Source organism: Chiroxiphia lanceolata, chromosome 11 (genome assembly GCF_009829145.1).
Source record: "Chiroxiphia lanceolata isolate bChiLan1 chromosome 11, bChiLan1.pri, whole genome shotgun sequence".
In the NCBI taxonomy this organism is placed as follows: Eukaryota; Metazoa; Chordata; class Aves; order Passeriformes; family Pipridae; genus Chiroxiphia; species Chiroxiphia lanceolata.
The window spans coordinates 5,772,481-5,795,439 of record NC_045647.1 but is presented as its reverse complement, the minus strand read 5'-3'; the positions used below and the strand labels follow the sequence as shown (position 1 = coordinate 5,795,439).

Below are 22,959 nucleotides of genomic sequence, written 5' to 3'. Positions count from 1 at the left end.
ACTCAAATTCACTGCAGTTCACTGTCCAGAAGAGTAACACTCCAGAAGAGCCTTAGCTCAGAAGTCTACAGTTTAAAACAATCAAAGGATTTTTTTATTACTATACTATGCGTTTGTGTCACTGTTTAATTCTAGTTCATGCAAACAAAATGAGTGCTTAGTTAAATCTTCCCCTGAATACTTTCCCATAGTTGAAGGAAAAGCCAATTCCTCTTGTCACATTGCACGGTTCTTTTTAACAGGAGCCACTGCAAAGCACAGACAGGACGGCAGGAATCACAGTGTATCACAGCAGGAAACATAAAGATGGTGACAAACATCAAAGAAATAAAAGGGAAGAGTTTTTCTAAACTAGTAACATGTCAGTTTTAGAGAAGGAAGCTATTTTAACCGAAATGCTAAAGAAGGTATATTTAGTCATCTCATCCATTTTATTTAAGAGAAACTACTTTTCTTCCATCACCAGGCAGCAGTGATTATTCTAATGCAACATAATAAAGCAAGGATATAAACCAGATTACCTACCTGTAGATAACAAAGCACACTAAACTAATAGATGCCAGTTGACATCACTCATCTGTTGAGAAAGGCAGCCACCAATTACTAGCAGAACGATAATTTGTTTGTTTAATGATTATGCTAATTTACTGAACTGTCATTAGACAGATACACAGGCAGTATTGATGAGTTCCATAAGGCATTACAAAGTATGGCTGAATAATTCCAGAACAAATTAAACCAGAAAATATTGTACACTATTTAAAGGAATAATAAAAGCCTGACAGGGAGCAAATCCTCTGGATTTGCTGCAGCAGCAAACTTGACCTGGGAATTCACCCCCAAGGGCCTTGGACCCTCCTGACAGAGGTGAGGGACTGAACCCACCTGGTGTGCAATGCCAGAGCTCTTCAAACCCTTGCAGAGGTGTTAACACAGCTCTGCTCCACCAGGGAGAGAAATGGTGTCCAGGTGAGGCACCAGCTCTGCCCAGCCCACCGGGGCAGAGCCTGAAGGACTCGGATTAGGACACTGGAGAACACAGTCCATTGCATTTTCCAACCACCCACCCACTGCACCTTCCTGCTATTGGTACTAATAAATTCTAACCTATCCACGGGAATAGGGCAGTAAAAGCTGGTTCATCTGCAGATTTAGTGCCCTGCAAAATGGCCCTGAAACCAAAAGCAACTATTAAACTTTCAACTCGCAATTTCTCTTTGCTTGTGTTGAGGCTGCGTCTAGTTTTTCTTTTTATCTCTTAATAATTTTAAGTTCCTAAATTAAGAAGGAAAGAGAAATTGGTTTTTCACTCAAGAAAGGAATCACTGTAAGCAATATCTGTCAATTTGTAATCATTTATTCATACACAATTTAAATGAGAAACAATATTAAGTTTTCCTTCAAATTTCAGGTCTTGCCAAAGGAGTTTTATTTCAATAATATCATAGAAATGAATGGAAATTTGTATCAAATAAACACCTATAAAATACTCGCTACATGATATGGCTATATAAGCCACATTTCTGCTTTTTAAGAAGAAAATACAAAGTCAGACACAAGAGACTGCAGCAGGGTGCATTTTTAGGCAGAGTAGGAAGGTCTGACATTTATGTGTAATACAGGACAGTTCAAAGTAACAAGATCCTGCAGAAACCAATTATAAAAAGAACAGTTTCAGCCTCAACCTGAACAGCCTACCCAGAATGTTAAAATTAACCTGGGAGGGTGAATGATTTAACTAAAGAAATAAGCCTACTAGATTTGACCCCAAAGTCAAGTCATGAATCAAACTCCCTCACTCTCCCCCGATTTCCTCACTGAAGTGGGTGAACCTTCCCAAAACTCACTCACAAGCTGAACTGTCAACTTTCCTAGGTAATTGAATCTAAAAATATGTGTCTCTGTTCAAGCTTTTTAAGATGAAAATTCAAATGCCATCCTGACTGGGGGGATTGAGCATTTCACTCACTCCCCACTACCTCAAAATTAACGTGAAATACTTGTGAGGATTTATCTCTTCCACCTTTAATACAACATTCCCTTCCACTAAAACAATACATTAAACTGCAATGACATATTAATCAATATATATTAGAAAACATATAATGATAGTTCAACATTCCTCTTTATTTTTGATTCAAAGGGTTTTTTTCCTCTCTCAGTGGTGGGATCCCTCGGCTGGAAAGGGGAACATCAGGAGTGTGTCCATCAGTTTTGAGGCAGCTGGGTGCTGTCAAGGTTTCCTTTGCATTATTTATCTCTTTCATAAAAGCCCACCTTCTAAATCCTTCCACAGTGGCTCCAACAGGAAACAGCACAATTTTTCTGTGCTTTAACAGATTTCACAGAAACAGAAGAGGATTTCAGAAGACAGCACCAATCTCATTCACAATTCTGAAATTTAGATTTACAAAGCCATATAGATTGGATTAAAAAAAAATAAATAAAAGAATATCTATTCAGGAACCTTTCCCCTTAAGCTGAGCCACAGCCATATGCACACGAAAACCACAAAGTTTTACAAACATCTCAGTTATGTCTTGGATATTTCACAGTATTGTAGATAAAACAGTAAGGATAGTAAATGTACTCAGGGAGGAAGTGGGACTGAAAATCCTGCCTGCAACCTTAACAAAATGTAATGACTTCCTTAACAGTTCTCTTGAATGTTCCTGCTACCTGTCTACTGCAAGAAACCCTTTTACTTCAAGGGTTCCCCAATGTTTGTCCTACTAAGTTCTTTTGATTTTATCTTCTACTCCTCCTTGTCCTTTTATAATCAGTCTGATTGCAAACTGATTGATCCCAGGCTTAACCTCTGCACTGCCTTGGAAATGATGTAGTGTGATGTGATGCTCCTAAACTGCAGAACTCAGTTGGGTCATTAGCTCCAGAAAGCACAAATGAAACTACACAATTCTGTTCCAATGTGCCTTTAAATCTCATTTATAAACTCAGCATTCTGATTTATCCTTCTGTTTACTTCTCATGCAAGGAAGCAGAGACAAGAACGAACTTGAAGCAAGTCCTTCACTCATTGCAGATTTAAAGTCTCCAGTAATGATTATACTCTACAGACTTATTTACAGCTTGCTTACACTCAGGGATTTTGACAGCTATTCTGTAAATACACTCTCCTACCCATTAAGCTCCATTGTAAACTACCACGAACATGCACAGGGTCAGACTTGAGCTCCTTCTGTCATCCTTATTCTCCTTATCTCACAAAACCAGAATCCGAGCCCACATCCTTGTGCGCTACAAGGCAGATCCTAGCAGCCACCACCTGGATGATCTGTCTGGTGTCTGCAGGAAGATATGCTTTTGTGAGGGCTACAGTCCTCAAAAGTGAAAGAGGAGATGGTGGAAAGAATGTCCTCTTGAACAGTAAGACCCTGACCTCACTCCTCCATTTCCCACACCTTGCCAGCCTATTGTTGAGCAGCTGTTCCAGTCAGGCTGCTACAGACTGACCTCCAAACTAAGCAGGACATCACCCTGACAACCCACATCCTGCTCCCCACCCATGGGAGTATTTAGGTTCCTATTTAAATACAAACAGCAAAATAAAATGTCTGCAAATTAACTGACAGCACACTTCTGGCATGAAGTTCTCGGATGCTTCCTGGTCAGTGTGTAAAGGCTTCCTGAGCAGAGCTGAGCACAGTCCCACCCCACCAACCTTCACCTGAGCAGTGAATCATTGGCAACTTTGGAAAACCCAGCTGAAACACGGCAGATTCCTTATTCTACAGGATTACACAAAAACTGCCTGGTTTGAACAACGTGCCTGAGGTCACACCACAAACAGCATGTCACAAAACAAAGCTGCCTGTCCAAACACCAAGCTGCCAGTCCACTCAAAGGGGCAAAGAGATGCCCTCCCTTATCACTTCACAAATTGTTTGCAGTTTTTCCTTGCATTTTTAAACCAAAATTCAGCAGAATAAAACAGTATTAAAATGACTTACTGCACATGCACATGTGCCCAAGGAGCAAGCATGCCTGCAGAAGCTTTACAGCTCTGGAATGGATTTGCAGAGCCTTTTCTTGGGCAAAGGAAGAAGAACATGAACTCATGGATTCAATTTCTGCTTTTGTCAATGTGCTCACCATCAGAAGCTCTGTTTTGCATTAGTAATTAATTTTAGTCAAATTATGTTTATTTTGCTTTTTTCAACTTCAAAGCTTTAAGAGAAGCATACTTTCCTGACCTAAAAAGTAAGGCTTTGAAGTATCTGATGAAAATAAACTCAGTACCATACACACCTGCATAATTAGTTGCAGAGAATACCATAAAATACATTCCCTGCCTTGGTCAGTGAAAGAAGAGTGTTGGTGATATGCACCACACATTCAAAAAGTGAAACGAGCTATCTTCTCCACATAAATCAGAAATATTCTTTTATTTTAAATATCTTCAGGGGAAATTCAATATATTTTGTTCTCATCTTAGAAAGGTGTTTAATTTCCTAATTTTTTACAAGATTAAAACTATACTTTTACCCAACTATGAAGAAATGCTCAAAATAGTAAACGTAACCAGGAAAAAATAATTCTAAAACTCTTTTACCACCAAACACGAGACAAAGTACCTACTATCAATTTTTTGTGTACTGCATCCTAAGTAGGCTTCCTGAATCGTTAGAAAACTCAAAGCATTGTCAATGGGTTGAACAGAAATGTTTCTTAATTCGTATCCCAAGTAATCATATCTATCAAAGAAGCATTTCACGCCTACCATACCCTGGAAGAATACTTTTTCAAGTGTTAGAAGTCACTGGTATTTTAAGAAAAACTCTGTTAAAATGCCAATTTCGACAGTTTGAGCTCCATTTTTCATCACGGAGAAGCAAATGTAAAACATAACCACAGTTTTTTCTGTTCCAGCTCTTTAATACTTGAAGTCAAATCATGATAATTTCCATGCTGCCAACTATGTCATCACAGATTATGACTTTTGAGCACTAAGCAGTATAACACTCCCAAGCAACAAGAATGCAAATGCCCAGGGCAGTAAAATAAAGAAACATAGAAAAGTATCTACAGAAACAGTTTCACTACACACTTAAGTCATAGCTGACTTATTAAACCAGTGCAGAATGGAGTATAACAGTTTCTATCCTGGAGGCAGCAAAAAAAAAGACTGGTACCCATTTTTTGTTTCAATCTGAATGCTTCATACCTTTTATCATTAACAAGTCTTAGTTTTAATTAGACCATTTGCCTTAGACTGATGTGAAGCAAACTCTAGAGAAAAGATGGAAGAGACAGAGCCTTCAGCTGCTTGGGCAGAGCTGGGGGGAAACCAGAAACTACCCAGAATAATCAATGAAAGTCAGCCCTTAATAGGAAGCCAAACATTAAGAATATTCTTCCTTCCTTTGCAAGTAATTTCTTTATTAATATTTCTCTATTATTGACACTGGAAATTCACCATGCTGCCACTCTGAAATCTCAAAGCAAGTTTAGGACACTACAAGAAGTATCATCTCATTATCAAAGACTGACCTTCCCCATCTGACAGACTGACATCTCTGCCATGTTTTTGTCACCTTGGATAGACTGTGGGGCAGCTACGAGATTTTGGAACTGACCAAAATAATCTCCCCAGTAGCACTACACAGAATATTCCCTGAGAAGACATGGAAAACATCCCACACACACAGAAGTTATGCACCAGAGGTTTCTACACTTGGTTGATGCTTTGATGTAAAAAGATCTATACAGCTCCTAAAACCCAAATGTATATAGGCATCACATAGATCACAATTAAATTAAATGTAGCCTTAAAAAAAAAACCAAAACAGTCAGTGTGCATAGTTCTGAATAGCATGATAAACTTACTAAAACACATAGCCTGACTATATGGAGGGAGAACGAGGAAAAGTTTAATCCCATGGAATAGAATTTCCAAGACCAAAGGATGATATTACTTTGCTGATTAAGGAAATCAGGACTATGCCCAGCCTTGTTTCTCGTGCCTTACTAAAGCCCATGCTGTATCCATGGAAATAACATCCACTGCTCTTCCCCAGCTTCCAAGGCAGACATCCCACTGGAGAGAGCTGCCAGGCCCCTGACCAGTTCTCCCTTGTTTGCACACACAAGGTCCAGGAGTGTCTCCTGTTGTTGGCTCCTCAGTCATCTGCATTTGGAAGCTGTTATCAAAGCCCTCCAGAAACCTCCTGGATCTCTTGATTACTGGGGCCCTCCTGGGCTGTCAGTCCAGCAGATACTGCAGGGAACCAAGTCCTCTGTGAGGAGCAGGGCCTGCAAACATGAGGCTGTCTCCAGGTGTCTGAGGCTTCATCTGACTCTCGCTGGTGGAGCTGCAGAACATGTACAATAACACCGTCAATAACGATGGTCTGCCCGCTAATCCTGACCCACAGGTTCTCAGATGTGTGATCAACCCTCCCTCGACGGAACTCCAGCATTCCAGCTGCTCTGGAATCGTGTTTAATCATTTCACATTGTTTCCAATGTGTTTGCAGTGACAGAATTGAAGAAGCTAGAAAAGTTAAGGGAAAACACACTTCTGATGCCATTTTCAGACCTTAAACAACTACTATGACGACAACAAAAGGGATGTGGTTGCCTTTAATAGCCCTTTCCTCTATAATTATCATAAGTAGATGTATTTTTTAACTATAATCATCATTGCTATCCATATTTGCACATATAACTCTTCCCATAAGTGGAAGTACCCTGACATTTTTATACCAATATTGTGTATGAACAACTTTTTTTTTTGCCTTTTTTTTGCACAAGGCAGTAACTGCTTTCTTGGCTGGCACGAAATTAGCAGATGTCAAATTAAACTGTTCTTTTGTCCACATATCCCTCAGAGGAAGATATCAAAAGAATGATGAAGTGTTTCATTAGTAATTTGTGTCTGGTTTTTAATTTGCAGCTTCATATTTTTCAGTCAAAAGTCTTGGACAGGCAGACAAACCTACCAAGTATGATCAAAAATCTCACTTTATTTTCCATTCCTCCTGACAATTCTTACAAAACTTCTGCATCTCACAAAGAATTTAGGTGGACAAGAGTTAAGACATCAAAGGTGAACTACAGTGTGAGTGATTCTATCTCCTCCTTACACAAACAGACTATTTTGCATGGTTTACATTCCTCAAAGTCTATCTACTCCTGTAATACCTTGCTGTTTTCCATCTTTCCCTGTTATTGTCCCCAAGAGCTTCCTTATTGCTCCAGAATCTTTATAAACACACTGTACAAATGCATGTTTAAAGTTGCTGCTACTGATTCTCTCAAAATACTCACCCCTTTTCAGGCAAATAAAACACTTCCATGTATAATTAAATAATTAAAAAAAAAAAAAAGATAACACTTTTGTTCCAAACTAGATTGCTACTCATTGAATACCCAAGGTCATTATTTTGCCTGTTGCACCTTTCTTAAGGCAAAGATTAAATGCCCAGGCATTTTGTACACCTTCACTCTGTGTATACAGAGAGCACATTGCAAAGTGGTAAAGTTTCTGTCTCTTGTGCAAACTAATTCAAATGATAAGGACATGCTTGCAACCTTTGGGCCTTCGCTTGTAAACAACACAAATCTTTACCTTTTTGTATTATGAAAAGCAGAAACCTAAAACCCAAATCATTTATTACACAGTAATACAAACGATAGTGGCAAATTTAAACTACTCTGCTCTCTGGGGCCAATCCATAAAGCCCTGTGCAACAAACCAAAATGCTTTTCAAAACATCCCCTGGGGCTGGAGTGTGGACCAAGATGCTGCTTTTCCATCTCCTCAACTGGCTGCAGGCAGCATGCTCTGAGGAAAGGAACTTTTTCCTCAAAGCCATGTTGCTCAGAGTGTGATGGAAGTAATAATTTCCACAGCTGAAGAACAGTCTCTTTTAACTCAGGCAGATGATGTGACCCTTGTGCTGCTCTTTTAATATGTCTGATGCAGGCTGATTCTCAGAAATTTAATCTTGTGGTAAAATAATAATGGAAACCAACACATCCCACAGAAAGACTGAGGGGAAAAGGGAATACTAAGTCATCAGGTGTTTACAATACCTCAAAATCTGTAATGTTTTCTTGAGGCTTCAACATAAAGGTACAGAACTAAGGGAAAGCAGAGGAGCTCTCAGGCCACCTCCTTCCCAGGAATGCTGCTGGTATCAATGGGGACCAGAGTGACAGTCACAGGCCACCCTCACCCATTGCCTCCAGCTTTTCACTGTCTAAGCCACAGAAACCACACGGGAAGAAATTCTTGCTTGTGAGGGTGGTGAGGCCCTGGCACAGGTTGCCCAGAGAAGCTGTGGCTGCCCCATCCCTGGAAGTGTCCAAGGCCACCCTGGATGGCATTTGGAGCAACCTGGTCCAATGGAAGGTGTCCCTGCCAATGGCAGGAGGTTGGAACTGGATGGTCTTTACAGGCCCTTCCTACCCAAACCAGTCTGTGATTCTGTGATGCACAAATTAAAGACAAACAGGGCAGATCGAAATTGGTCTGTCACCAAGTGCTACCCATGTGCAAGGTAAATAAACCCAAATGAATGATAATGAATCACTTACAAGACATTGAAAAAGCGTTTGTCTTAAATAAAACACTCTTTGAGTGAAAAACCCCAACTCACATCCATGTCCAATGGGGTTGTGAGTGCCTAGAGCTTTCTGATTTTGGATTCAAAGTTTATACACTCTCAGCTCAGCATGGAAAGAAAATAAAATTTAATTCAATTTTGGGATATGTTCTTGTAGTTTAGGAAAACCTGTGAGCAAACAGAAAGAGACCAGATAGGTGACAGGAAGAAAAAAGCTCATGAGTAAATCTGTTCAACAAACAAGCACTTTTTAAACAAGCAAACAAACCAAACTAAGTGAAACTCAAGAACTTGCATTAACTGAACATATTTTGTGCCATTGGTATAAAATGTTAACTGAAGATTTGAAAAAATGCTCCAACAAGTAAGTGGAAAAATAGGAAGTATTTCAATTTCTTCACAATTAACATTTAGCCACTAATTATACAAGAACATCAGCATAACATCACAAACAAAATAAAACACCAGTCTTGGGTTTTCATTTTCATTACCATATTAAAGGAGGGCTTCAGCTCAGTTCAGAATGTGTTTTAAGTATCAATCATACAACAGAGACTTCGAGAGCATAGCACAGCTCCACTATTAAGGAATTTTTCACAATAGTCTATCTTCATTTCATGCCCGCTCCTGCTGTGTTATCTAGTTAAAATAAGATCAATTGCCAGCTATTAATTATGGATCAATCTTTAATTACTAGTTCCAAAGTTACTGTCATAAGCAGTTGCACAGGTACCATGATTTCTGTCCTGTGTTTTATTAAAATGCTGTGGAAGAGGTTCACAAAGCTGAGTCACAGATGGCTAGAAACTGCTTTTCTCAGCAGAGAGTATTAAAGGAGGACATTTTCTGGAGAAAATCCTTAGGGTATATGCTCAAAGTTGCAGATGATAGTCTCAAACATGCACAGAAAAATTGGACTGGCCAAGGCAATAATGAGCTGAGCTACTCACTACAGGTGTTGTCAACAGCAACAATAAAAATCTATCACAAAAAATCATCCTGGAACCATACCTGGGAGTGAGCCCCCAAAACAGGGAGGGGGAGAATCTCATCTCTAAGCATTAAATGAGTACATTTCCAATTTTTGCTGAAAATGAACCTTCCAAACAAGAGAGAAGATAATACAGCAGAGAAATGATCTACTTCTAAGAAACAAATAAACCTCAAGTGTTTCTAAACCCTCATCTCACTTTTCTGTATCCTCAGAAGAATCTCAGTATCTTCACACATTCTTCATAGCATCCCTGTTGGCAGTAAACAGCCAGAAAGACCAAATGAAAGGCCTTTTCTTTTTCTTTTCAAAAAAAGGATAAAAAAAATAAGTTGCTACATACACTGACACTATTTCAGAGAAAAACAGGAGGAAATAGTCACTCAGATACCTGTAAAGAAAACACAGTTTGTCTACTGACACTTCAACTAGTTCCTCAGGAGGCAGATCAATAAAAAAAACCCCAAAACATTTGCTTTTATATCAAAAACTTTAACCAATCCTAAATATACCCAAGCAAGGTATGGAGTCTTTGGGTAAAGTGTTTGGAATTTCAGATGGAGGGTCTGGAGGAAGGGTTTACTCATCCACAGCCAGGTTTAAGACCACAGGTGTCCCAGCTAATTCTCAATCTAATGTCATATTCATGAAGGCTGTCTCTTCTCATCTAATTAGCCCTATCCCCTGATTGTACCCCCACGAGGTACAAAGGAAGGTAAATCAATGCAGCAAATTGCAGCTTTTCTACTTCAAGACAAAGCTGTGAATATCTGTGCCAGAGCCAGACTGCTCCCAAGGTAGAAGTTCCACCAGCATAAAACTCACTGAAAAATTAACAAAACATGAATTTCAAAAAAAAAAATCACAGTCTGAGGTTATATTTATGTTTTCATTTCCTTCTTTCATCTCAAAATAGGATTCAATAACCATGTGTTTAATGGAACTGCCGGGGAGGAGTGGGCCAAACATCTGCTCCACTTTGGCATTTCAGTTTTGTCTAGAGTTTGAAGAGGGCTTTCCTGTCATTTGGTTGAGGTGCTTATAGAAAAAGCTGTTTGTGAAAGTCTGTAGGCTCATGTATTTCCTGCCTCTAAATGTAAAACCTTGAAAACTATAGCAAACCTGCCAACCAGGAAAAGCCAAACAGGGAAACAGTCCAAACCTTCAAGAAATTTTCAAGAACTTCACACAAAACTAAGAAAAAAATAAGAATCTGGCATTGAAGTAGCTCCTGAAGTCATGAATTGAAAAGTTTTCAGTAATGTTTTGTGTTGCATGGAAAGTCAGCTACCACAGCTGATAAATTCTTAACAAAGACATAACTTTCTCTGCTTAATGTTAATGAGGCTTTATAGGCACCCAAAACTAGGAACTGAAGGTATCTGCAGGGAGCAACCTTGCACAGTTCCCTATTTCTAGTATCTATCTGCATTCAGCAGACTTTACAACAGGAATATTGTTTAATTCCATCTTCCAGTCCTTGCTTTTTTTAAAAAATATTTTCAACATACACAGAATTTAGACGTGTTCTGGCAGGACTGAGGCTTGTTTTGAAGGCTGGGATAGGGTCCATAACACACCAGTCAACCTGCTCACTCTATTAGAATACCAGAGAGTTACCTTGAGCATTTTTTTTTTTATTATTCTGATTTAATTGTTCCTCATTTATATTCATTGCCGAATTCCACTGCATCTGAAGCTATTTTGAAAACACAGCATTCTCCCAAAGGGCCCAATCCAACTCCCATTCAAATAAACAGCCTTCAGTGGAGCCTATTTGTTGCCAGCCAACAAGATTGAATTCTGCAGCGGAGTGGTCCCTGGAGCGTTTGTCACAGCTCTTTACAAATATTGCTCCAGCAAGAGCAGGTCTAAATACGCTTGTCCACATGCTCTGCAGACAACTGAAATCTATCTTTTATCTTCTTAGAACACTTGGTCAGATTTAAACTCCAGAAGCACAAAGAACTGAATCTATCAAGAATACAAAAAGTAAAAAGAGAAAAAAAAATGTTTAACAGCTTAAAAAGGTAAAGAGCCAAAGGGAAAGAAAAAGGATGATAAAATATTTTCATGCCATAGGATCAAGTACCACCCCTAAAGTGAAGTTACACAGGAAAATGTGTGGGGGGGGCAGATTATAATGGATACAATGAAATTTATCAAAAAACTTGATCCAACACAACTATGAACATCAACAGTTTTGAAACAATAGGAAATTTTGCAATAGATACAAAGTGTACAAACACCACTCCAATCGTAAGTCACGAGGCAAGATTTTAAATCTCACCAAGTATCTCCTCACACACAGTTACCAAAACAACAAAGTTTACAGAGGACGTAATTAAGAAATACCAGTCTTACAGAAGACCCTTATCTGTGAAAAGAACAACGTGATGGGCTTTGAGGACAGGTTTTGATGGTTTACGGGAAATAAATAAAGTAACAGTGTAACTTATGGTCCGAGCCAAGGAGGGAATGATACAAATGAGAAAAACTCTTTCAAAGGATCTTACTCTCAGATCTTTTATCCTACTTTGTAGCGCAGAAATGCAGACTCTGGCTGAACAACTTGTTTGTAGCTTAAAGTCTAAGGCGGGGGAAGATTAGGAGATTGTTTAGATGGGTATTCTGTTACGTAACATTGCAAAACTTAAGACCTTTCTACAGCAAAGTGGTTTACTTTGAAATTAAGAACTTGATTTGTTCTTAAACAGTATTGATGTGGCTCTTGAAAACAGCCTACTTGGAAAGCACAGATCTTGGGAGATGCTCTCAGTATCTGTCAGAGTTCAGAAAGAGAATAATAAAATGTGATTTATAATACAAGTTCAACATCCCTAGTTCAAAAATAATGCACAAATAAAGATTTTATTTTTTTTTTTAAAGTTGGCCACCTTGATATCCTAAGAATACTCTTGAGAATCTGAGCTGATACCCAGTGATTTCAGTGGGGAATTTATAGGGTTACTCCACGCTTTGAGAGACAATAGAATAGAGCATTAACTCCTAATTTCTACCTGTACCTCAAATCCCTACTGCAGGCCAGACAAAGACAGGGCTTAAAACTGAGCTCAACCAAAACACCCTCTAAGCTGAGATGACTCTGTCCAGGCAATGCTCCACACTCCAGCGTTTCCAGGCCCTCTATATCAAAGTCCTACAAGAACAGGGATGTTACCTCCAAGTTCCTTGTTGTAGGATCAGACTCACATAAGTCACGATGGCAGGAATGCACCTTCAACCATACAGTGCATATGCACCAAACATTGTTGGGAGTGACAACACTGCTCATTCATATTAATAGATTTACATATGTGTATATACATACAGATAAATCTATGTATGCAGACAAAACTGTGTACGTATACAGACACCCAGAAACATCCTCTCCCTGTCTGTGTGTGTTTATGAGAAATGGACACATCCTAAATCAACAAATCAATTGCACTGAATTGCTGAACGATATACCCAGCATTAAAATAGGAAAGTTGGGCACAAAATATTTCAGATTTAAAATCAAGCGAGCTAACTTCCTTCAGGTTAAAAGATAAACCACACAGAAGCAGTTGTACCGTACAAATTAAGTTCAGCACCAACATCCTACTTTATCCAGCAACCCTCCCCCGCCACGCACCTGCAGCCACGAGCATTCCCAGTGGTGGCACCTGCGCAGCACAACCAGCCACTCGGTTTGCTCCCTCCAGAGGCTTTTGTCTTGGGGAAAATACTTATGTTGAGAAACGTGGGCCAAAGCAGTTCCCATGCAGCTGCTGATGATAAAAACATGAACTAAAGGAGTTGGTTGCCAAAGGCGCCAGAGCCGCCTAAAACGTGCGTATCTCGTTTCACCCCAGCGTGGCTGCTCTCGAGGTGAATAATGAACTCCTGCTACACCTCAGGAGAGTTCCTGAGCACGAACCCTTCCAGGAGGCCCATTCGCTCTTTCCCACCACGCTGCTGAGGTCCAAGGCCATCGGGAATCCTGAGCTGTGACCAACTTTCCCAGTGGGCATCACTCCCCCCAGCCTGACTCCAGCCACCAGCACAGAGCCAAAGCCAACCCGAAACGTGCCGAGATAAACGGCGTCACTTCACGCACACCTGGTTGTGCTAATGAAATAACCGAGAGCAGTGCGAGCTGCAGGGCAGGAGGCGCTCAGAGCTGGCGCTGCAGGTCACGCTTTGAGCTGCCCAACCCTGACCCGGCGCCTCTGCCGCAGCCTCGCCCCGACCCCGCGCAGCGCCGGAGGTTGGACTCGTCCTCCATCCAGCCCGGGCACCAGCAGCCCCAGCTCCGCCACGGCGGGAGGCGAGAGGTCCTTCCCGCTGCCAGACACGGGCGCGGAGGGCGGAGGCTGCGAGCGGGGATCCCCGCCGGCCGCGGGGGGCGGGCGGTGCGGGCACGGGGAGCGGGGCGGTTGCGGAGCGGAGGCTGCGGCGGCCGGGGCCGGTCTCACTCACCGGGAAGCCGCCCCGCAGGCGGGCGGATCGCAGAGCCAGGTCCCGCAGCACAACCCCCGCCTGCCCGGCCAGCGGAGCCGCCATCTTATCGCTGTCCCCGCCCTGCCCCGCGCCCCGGGCGGAAGCCCCGGCGGAGGGCGGAGAGGGAGCGGCGGGGCCGGGCCGGTGCGAGGGGTGTGGGGGGCTGCGGGGGCTGGGTGGGCGTGGGTGGCACCGTGGGGTGCTGGTGTGAGGGAAGGTGTGTTATCTCTCTTTGGAAAGGCTGATGGAACTGGGCCTGTTCAGCCTCGAGAAGAGATGTATACAAGTACCTGAAGGGAAGGTGTCAAAGGATGGACACCACACCTCTGCTCGGTGGTGAGGGAAAATAGGACAAGAGGCAACAGGCAGAAACTGACGCACAGAAGTTCCACCTGAACATAAGAACTTCTTCCCTGTGCAGTGACCGAGCACTGGAACAGAGACCAGAGAGGGTGTGGAGTCTCCCGCACGTGGATTTTCCAGAGCTGTCTGGACACAATCCTGTGCCGTGTGCGCTGGGATCAGGTGACCCACTATGTTCCCTTCCAACCTGACTCATTCTGGGATTCTGGGATCCTGTGAAGTATGGGGTGACCATGCCGAGCATACAGGACCAAGGGCCAGTGTGTGATCGGAGCAGGAAAGGGCTTTGTGGGGAAGGCAGTGGCTGGGAACAGTGAGGGCAGCGATGTCTGGAGGGGTCGGGAAGTGTGAGGTGACAACCTTGAACTGCTGGAGGCCACCTTCTGACTTCTTTTTTCATGACTAAAAGGTCTTTTGTTTTTTACTAGGAAATACGAAATCAACTCAAGCTAATAAACTCTAATAAAGCCTGCTGGGATCCAGCCGACTCTTCATAAGCACTTTGAATCCACAAAATGCCTCTGTTTGTTCTTCATCCACTGGCAAAACGCGTCAGTCAGTATGTATATACAAATAAATCTATGTATGCAAACATAACTGTTTATGTATACAAACATAACTGTTTATGTATACACACGTAAACATCCTCTCCCTGTCTGTGTTTATATGAAATGGACACATCCTAAATCAACAAATCAATTGCAGTGAACTTTTTTAACAGAAGGGGTTGTCAAGCGTTGGAATGGGCTGCCAGGGAGGTGGTGGAGTCACCATCCCTGAAGGTATTTCAAGGAAAGACTGGACATGGCACTGAGTGCCATGGTCTATCAAAGGTTGGACTCAGAGGTTTTTCCAACCTTAATGATTCTGTGATTCTGTGAAAACCCGTTAGTTAATGCCAAACCTGAGACACTGAATTCAAGCCCACCTGGGGGATGGTGCCTAAGACCAGAGCTCTGACAGCTCATGACTCATCACATGGATATAAAATCTAACATAGGAGTTCCCAGTCCAAGCAGAGGTTTCGTGAAAGTGAGTCCCAGAAGCCAAATCTGTGAAAATTGCTCCATCCATCAGGAATGACTTAGGGGCTGGTGTGGATGCAAGTGTGTCATGTCTACAATCTGAAGCAAACTCAAGAGTCTGATTTTTTCAGATACAGCCTCTGTGTGACCCCACTGACCATTTCTGTGTCTGGTTATGGGTAATGCACACTTTGGATAATCTGCCTGTAAGTACTGGAGGGCTAATTTTAAATAGCTCACTCAAATTGTCCATTAACAATCATGGTTTGTAAAAAATAAATTGCTAAAATTGAGAGGTGGATGAGATACACTTGCAATTTTACCACAGTTCATATTAAATTCACTTATATGGAATCATGCAGAGTTAGCATTATATGGAGGCATTAGTTATGCTGAACATTATTTATTCAGTGGTTTAGTTGGAAAAACAAAACAGTCAAATCCCAGTCTTCTAGTCCAGGTTGTGAGTGGAAACAAAGGAGAATGTACCTGTCAGTGCTTAGAACTTGCGTTCCCAAATGTATTTTTTAAAAAATCAGGACTCCCTTATTGGAATTTAATCAGCAAATAAATTATACTTCTATTAGGAAAAAAATATGCAATTTCATAAAAACTGAGGTGCCAGAAAAATCTAAAATTGAACACCTTTGTCTTTGTTATGACAATTTAAGTAATGTAATATGTTTCAATAAAGAATCTGAAGGTGCAGCTTTTTGATAGCATTGAACAGTAATGTATAGTACCCAGTATTAAGCTAGGTATTACTGTGTGCTTGTTCTTTCAGAATATTATATACTGACTTTGGTATTATGATGGAGGAACTATAATTTCATTTTTAGTTTCATGACTGTGGTTCAGTAAGCACAGAGTTCCCTGTTCATGCAGACTATTATGGCTGTCGGCATTATGTTTATATATATAATAGGTATATAAGCTTTCAGATAATGTGTGTGAATAGCATGCAAGGCTATCATTTAATGCTATGAGGAGCACTTTCATTGCATAATATAAATAGTGGAGAACCTTCTTTACTATATTTTCATTGTTGAGATTTAGTGGAAAAACACTGCAGATGTACAGTGTGGGTTAGTCACCAAGACATGATTTTTTTGTATCTGTAGAGTAGAAAATATCTGACCTTTAAAGGAGAAAAGGTACCGAGATTCATTGTCTTCACATTCAGTTTCCTTCTGTGTATGTGTAAACCACAGAAAATTTAGATAAAACAGGTCTCTGAAGCAATTAGAGCAAGCAGGAACCAGCATTGTTGGAACACGGGGTACAAGGACGTGTGTGTGAGAGAAGAGATACACATTAATTAGTTAGGGAACACACTTGGAATGCAGGAATTTGGGAACAGCTGAGGAGCAGTCTCAACACATTATCCTCACAAATAAGGAGGGAAGGGAAGTGAACTGCAAAATAAAAAAGGATAGGGAGGGAGGCCAATTTCAAAGAATATTCCTTCTAGGCTTCCAAATATTCCTCCCTGTACCCCTGCATGGATATCCAGCATTTGAGAGTGCTGCCTTTCTCCTCTCTTCCCCAGGATGCATAAAAGACTAGATTTTAACTAAGCTTTTTAGCAATGGTCTACTTAATGCAAAACAACCATTAATGTTTTTGCAATTAAGTTTAAAAAAAGCATTGAGTAAGGTTTATACCTCTTAAGAACTTTCCTTAAGGCTAAATAGTTAATAGTGTTCTAGTGAAAACATTTAAAGATGAAAAAAATTACTTTATCACAGGTAAAGTGTAATTTTAAGTGTTTTTGCATTTCTTCTTCGCTACAGTAGTACTTGCTAACAATGACACTGTATATTCGTTTTCTTATCTGTGCAGATTACCTCCCAAACCAGTACTTGCTGAAGGTGGATGTCTGACCCAGCATATGGATGGTGTTTTCAGCCATTCAGGAAGGTTGTTTATCCTTAACTTTTTATTAACCATAAACCCACTGGACAAACACAAATCCATTATAGCTAGCAGAGCTGAATGGAGCTTTTTTTCTTAATAATTTTTCCTGAGTAACATATCTGAGCTCATGCTGATACATGTCAGGAATAAAACCACTATTGCAGCAGCAAAGCAGGGATCATTTAAGTTTACATAAATGATCCTCTTCTAATTTAGACTCAAAGAGAATTGGGCCAAATACATCTTTTCTTATTCACACGACTAGTCTTACAACTGCAGCAGAGTGAGTCAGATGAGCCCTCACACTGATAAACAGTGAGCCCTCACACTGGCTCATTGATAAAGTGGTTGCTCTAGTCAGGTTTTGGTGGGATGTAGCCTCTTTTCAGAGAACTGTAACCAGTGGGCTGGAAGGCATTTCATCATTTTCCTATTACCTTGTAATTATTCTTGGGTCAACTATGGAGCCTGAGCTTTGTATTCACATAAATTTTGTAGAAAGTAACTTAATCTGTGTGTGAAAGACACACCACACACAGCATCCCCAAAAGGGTATTAAGACTGCAACAAACTCACTTAAATAGCCCCACTGTAGGTGACTGAGGAACAGGAAACAAGACCACAGACTGAGTCTTATGGTGTTTCTACAGAGCACAACTCCTGGTGCACAGATTCCTCTCAGTTTGTTATGCTCTCTCAGCCCTTCACTATTCCTCGTTCCTTTTCTCTGTTCATGTCTCCTTGTCTTCAAATGTAAAACCAAAAAGAAAAATGTATTATAAATGGGTGGAGAAAGGGTAACAAGAGATTAAAATAACAATGTTCAAGTCTAAAAAGAAGGGTGAAAATAAGGAATGAAAAATAGCATATCAGAATTGTGAATTACCTCCCAGGTCACTGAGTTCAGTCATTGCATACAGCCAGAAAATTTCCATTCATTAAAAAATTATTGGCATATAATGGAAGAGATCCTGGAGGCAGGCAGGATGGGGTGTTTCTTGGCTAGGTAGGATCAAATGTCCTGGTTGCACTGTCTTCAGTAAACATATGAGCTCTATGTGCTGCTGCACCGTTGAAGTATGTATGTAAATATCAGTTTGCCCTTTTTATTTTCAAATTTCCTGTCCCTCTGGTGCACACAGTGGAACTCGGATGAGGCTTGGAACGAAAGAATCAAGTGAAGCCTTAAAACAGTGTTTGCATCCTCTGCTTGATGCTGTGGGAAGCCAAGGTGCTGCATTTTAACACTGTTAAAATGTGTGATAGCTTTGACGTTTACTTGAAGCTAAGAATTAAAAAGTGGCTAAACCAGGGAAGATTTTAAATAATATCATGTAGAAATAAGGAGAAAAAGTAGTGAAATAACAACTTTAAAAAGATTTATAGCAAGAGAGGCAATACCAAGGGGAGCAATAGCAAAAATAATGCTCCACCTTTTTTGATAACCAACCATCTGACTGCTTAAAAAGGAAACTTTCATGAATTATGACATAAATTAATTGGCTGAAAACAGTAGAAGTGATACATCAATTTCCAGGAGAGGCACTGCTACCTTTTGCCAGTGGCCTACCATATAATGAGGCAGACAGGGGAGTTCAGGTTTGTCACAGAGATAGACTGTAGGTCTATAACATTCAGTTCCAGCAATGCTGAGAACCCTGATATTGTGGGTAGAAAGACAATTTTATTGAACTTCTGTCAGAGACAATACAGGACTGAATACAAAAAGTGTAAAGATCTGAGCTGTGGGATACACTGGAAGAAAACAACCTCTCAGAGGCTGGACCTCTTTCATAAGATGTGACTATAGCCTCACAAAGACTTTGAAGTCTCTAAAAGATACAGGCAATTTAAATTCAGGAAAGAAATATCTAACAGTTGGGGGAAAAAAAAGCAAAAGTGACTGGGGGTAAAGGAATGGAGGTTAGAACAGCAGGAAAACAGTGATGTAATGGAAAGTCAGGCTCTGTGGCGTGTGCTGAGCAAGTCAGCTTATTATGTAGACAAATATTCTAAAAAGAAACTTTCATTATTAAAATGAGCAAAATCTTGACTAGATCGATAAGATTCTGCACGTCGTATTTAAAAATATATTTAACAGCAAACCATTACATTTAAAAACATTTTTAACAGCTTTCTACAAGCTATGTAGAAAGTTCTAAGATGATGAAGAATTTGCCCAGGCAGTCAAAAGTGGAACATCCATACCCAAGAGCACACTGACTGATAGGAATCTCCATGTGTGCTGTGCAGTAAAGCTCTTTAACTCTTTCACAGCAGGGCTGCAGTTCCCATATGGAAGAATAAAGGCAAGATGTCGGTGCCTTAAGAGAAATTATTTGGATGCTGATAGAACAAGCTTTGTTATGTGGGGTTGTGTGTGTCCTGCACAGTATCTGCAAACAGGTGAGTGTTTTCCGGGAATGAAACCTGGATACTACTTGAGACACTAGAAGGCTGTAGCTAAAAAAGCAGTGTTTGCCTTTACCAAAGGGAAGTTGGGCAAATCAGGAAAGCTATAGGTGTTCACATCACATCTAATCCATGTTTTAATTCACAGGTTGCAAAATACCTTATAGCGTGTTGCCCCAACCTGTTACAGGGCTTGAAATTGTCTATTGTAATTAATTTCCAAACCAGTAGGGTGAAAGGACTGTAATATGTAAGGGGTAATTTTTTCCTGATGAATTTTATGGATTGCAGAGGAAGGAAATTGATTTTTCTGCAGAGTGAAGTATTGATTTAAAAGTAACTTTCGATGCTACCTAGTTTGGGGTCACAGGGTACTATTTCAGTGGATGTTGTAGATTGCTTGCTGTGTTTTCCTATTTCAATAAAATCTTTTGGCATTGGCAGGTTTCACTTTCATTACAATTGGTTGGACACCAGCAAGTGGTTTGGTGATCGTGGAAGTTTATGAAAACCATAACCTTTCCGAGTAGCCTAACAAAGAAGTGCAGCACTGTGTGAAAAATCTTATAACAAAACCTGGATGCACCACCAGAGAAAACTGAACTGCCTGAACATAAAGCAAGGTAACAACAGTCATTTGGTGCATATGCTCACTGCTTTGTTGTCTAGGCAGCATATTTGGACATTTACAAGCATGTAACGTAGAGGAGGATTTTTCCCCATAGCTGATGACAAGAGCAGTTACAGCTGATGGAGCTGTGCTGTCCCCAGTCACAACTGCAGGCAGATTGCATCACTGATGCCTTGAAAAGACCTCAGTGCTTTAATGAGAACTTGGAATGGCACTTGTTTATAAAGAGTAACTCTTGGGCTTGTACCTCAAAGCATGCAGGGACCTGGTACGTACCACACGCTGTGCTATTCAGGACACTCTGTGTGCTGGGATCAGACACAGTACAGACTATTCTGGGTTACTGGGTGCCCTGCATCAATTTGCCATTCAACAGTTTATCATCTCACTGCCTCTCTGAACTGTTTATTCCCTCCTAGTTTACACCTCCATCCATTTTATCCAACAGCGTTTCAGTGTTTCTCACTCTTTGTATTTTAGACATTAAGTCATTCAATTTTTACTTTTTTTTTTCCTGCACTATCCTCATGTCACCCAATAGTGGGCATTGTCATCATCAAGCCTTGCAGGTCTCTCAGTGAGAGAATGTACATGTCAAACATGAGCTCTCCCAAAGTGCCTCTATATAAAAAGGCCAAAGTTTGTAAATTTTTTTTCTGGATTTGATGTGTGTTTTGATGTGGGCTCAGCTTTGGGCCCAGCTGTGAGAAGAAGGAGAATATCTACAAATGCAAGCACACAGATGAGATTGTGGTGATTTGCTTTGTAATCTGTTCTCTTCGGAATAAAACTGCCAGTAAACATCAATCTTCCTGCACGTGGTACTGCAAAGAGGTGTTTCCCTTTTGCTAGGTAATGTATCAATTACCAGCTAATGTATCAATTGTTAAAAAATCAAAGTGTAGTGAAAATGTTTCTGGAGCAGAATAAACAGACTGTAACTGTTTCTGGAGATCCCTTCCAGTTACATGCAGGGAGCCTTTAGGGCCCTGATGAAAACATTAAATACAATTGAATAAGAACTGGCCATGCCCATGGTGGACTGTAAATAGTTTTCTGACCATATAGCCTAAATACTTAACCAGAACTCCTACTACATTTGCAAGCATCACCTCCCCTACACAGAGAGTTGTAAATAACCTGCATTAGTGTTTGCTGTTTGAATGATGTTTGCAAATCTTATGGAAATTCAAAGAGAAAATGGGCAAAAAGCAAAGTTTGTAACCTCAGGGGACAATATCTATGTGAACAGATGAGTAGGGAGAGTAAAGCCTCATGATTACTTTCTACATAGATGCATTTTATTCAGTAAAAGAAGCCACATCATTTACTGAATTCATTTTGATAAAACTTTTTTTAGCCTGTACGAAGAATAAGTACAAAATGTTTTGCTTATGAGGTTTGTTACAATCTGTAATAAAAAGTATATGTACAACTAACTTTATAAACTCTTGGATATGGACATACACAGATTATCACACCTTCAAATCTTATGTGTGTGTAAACATATTTTCGGCAGGTTTTTTCATGCTCTGGGAAATCATAATATAGAGCTTTTTTCTACTAGTAGAGTTTGGAGGAATCAAAAAGAACTTCCTTGTGGCCTTTCTCTTTAATAGCTTCTACAAAAGTATGTAGGAATTACCATACTTTTAATTAATATGCATTTGTTAAACTGATCAAAATGGGAATGCTTTAGCCATCAGCTTGGCTGTAGCAGAGCCTAAAAAATTACTCTTTTACATTCTGCATCACAAAGGAAATTGGAATAAAATTTCTCCAAGCAACCGATAGTTCTAGTATCCATCTGATTTAGTACAGTAGCATTTACAGGCTTAGCTGTTAAATTTAGCACTATCAGGTATAGCTTCTGCTCTGTGTATTGTTTGTCCTTAATAAATGTGTTTTGATGGTTTTGTGTCTCTAGGAAAGCTGGGCATGTTTTAGTGCATACAAGCAAGTCTACAATCAAAATTCTACCCCAATGGGTAGTTTCAGACCACCAGTCTGTGCTTCAGAATTCTGTCTTAAATAGAAAACCAGTGAAGTCCAATTCATTAGCAACAGCTGCCATAGGAGGTAAGTGATTTGTTTTGAGAGTCATTTAGGCTCAAAATGTGTACTGTAATAAAAATTCAGGGAAACACAGAAAATCTACATGGACAGCTCATTTAGTGGCTGTGATGATTTTATGTTTAAAATTTAGATATTATGCATCTTAAGTGTAGTATTCAGAGAAAATTACTTTTATTCAGTTTAGATTTAGCTTCTTTAGACTTTTAATGTTTTTAATGAGCGTTGAGCTCTATACTGAAATGAATCTGTTTGTTACTCAAGGCTACATGGGGCTTCTTTGATGGAATTCAGAGTAGGATTCATGACGGATAATAGAGTTTGAAGGGATAAATGCTGAGAGTAAACTTTCTTATCTCTGCTGGTTTCTGGGAACGTGGTTATTACAGTGTCTATGGCCTGTGGTTCAGTTCTCTACAAAGGACTGAACTCACTAATACTGATCATCCTGCAGACATTAATACAAGTGCA

At 40.3% G+C, this 22,959-nt stretch overlaps 1 protein-coding gene and 1 long non-coding RNA gene across 3 annotated transcripts in view; one reads left to right on the top strand and one right to left on the bottom strand.

Annotated features, from left to right (window-relative positions):
- The window catches only part of SUCLG2 (succinate-CoA ligase GDP-forming subunit beta), a 120,566-nt gene extending 106,417 nt beyond the window's left edge, over nucleotides 1-14,149 (bottom strand). Inside the window, exon 1 of one of the 2 annotated variants that reach the window (XM_032699379.1) lies at nucleotides 14,047-14,149. In XM_032699379.1, coding sequence (XP_032555270.1) covers nucleotides 14,047-14,130 — 84 coding nt within the window. In that variant the 5' untranslated portion in view covers nucleotides 14,131-14,149. The remainder of the gene's footprint in view (nucleotides 1-14,046) is intronic. The other variant, XM_032699381.1, reaches the window with a different exon arrangement.
- Nucleotides 14,150-14,554: 405 nt separating this feature from the next.
- LOC116792284 lies at nucleotides 14,555-22,488 on the top strand. The gene is made up of 5 exons (XR_004359054.1): nucleotides 14,555-14,592; nucleotides 14,859-14,989; nucleotides 17,298-17,375; nucleotides 19,650-19,778; nucleotides 22,343-22,488. It is a non-coding gene; the product is annotated as an uncharacterized LOC116792284 (long non-coding RNA).
- The last annotated feature ends 471 nt before the right edge of the window (nucleotides 22,489-22,959 follow it).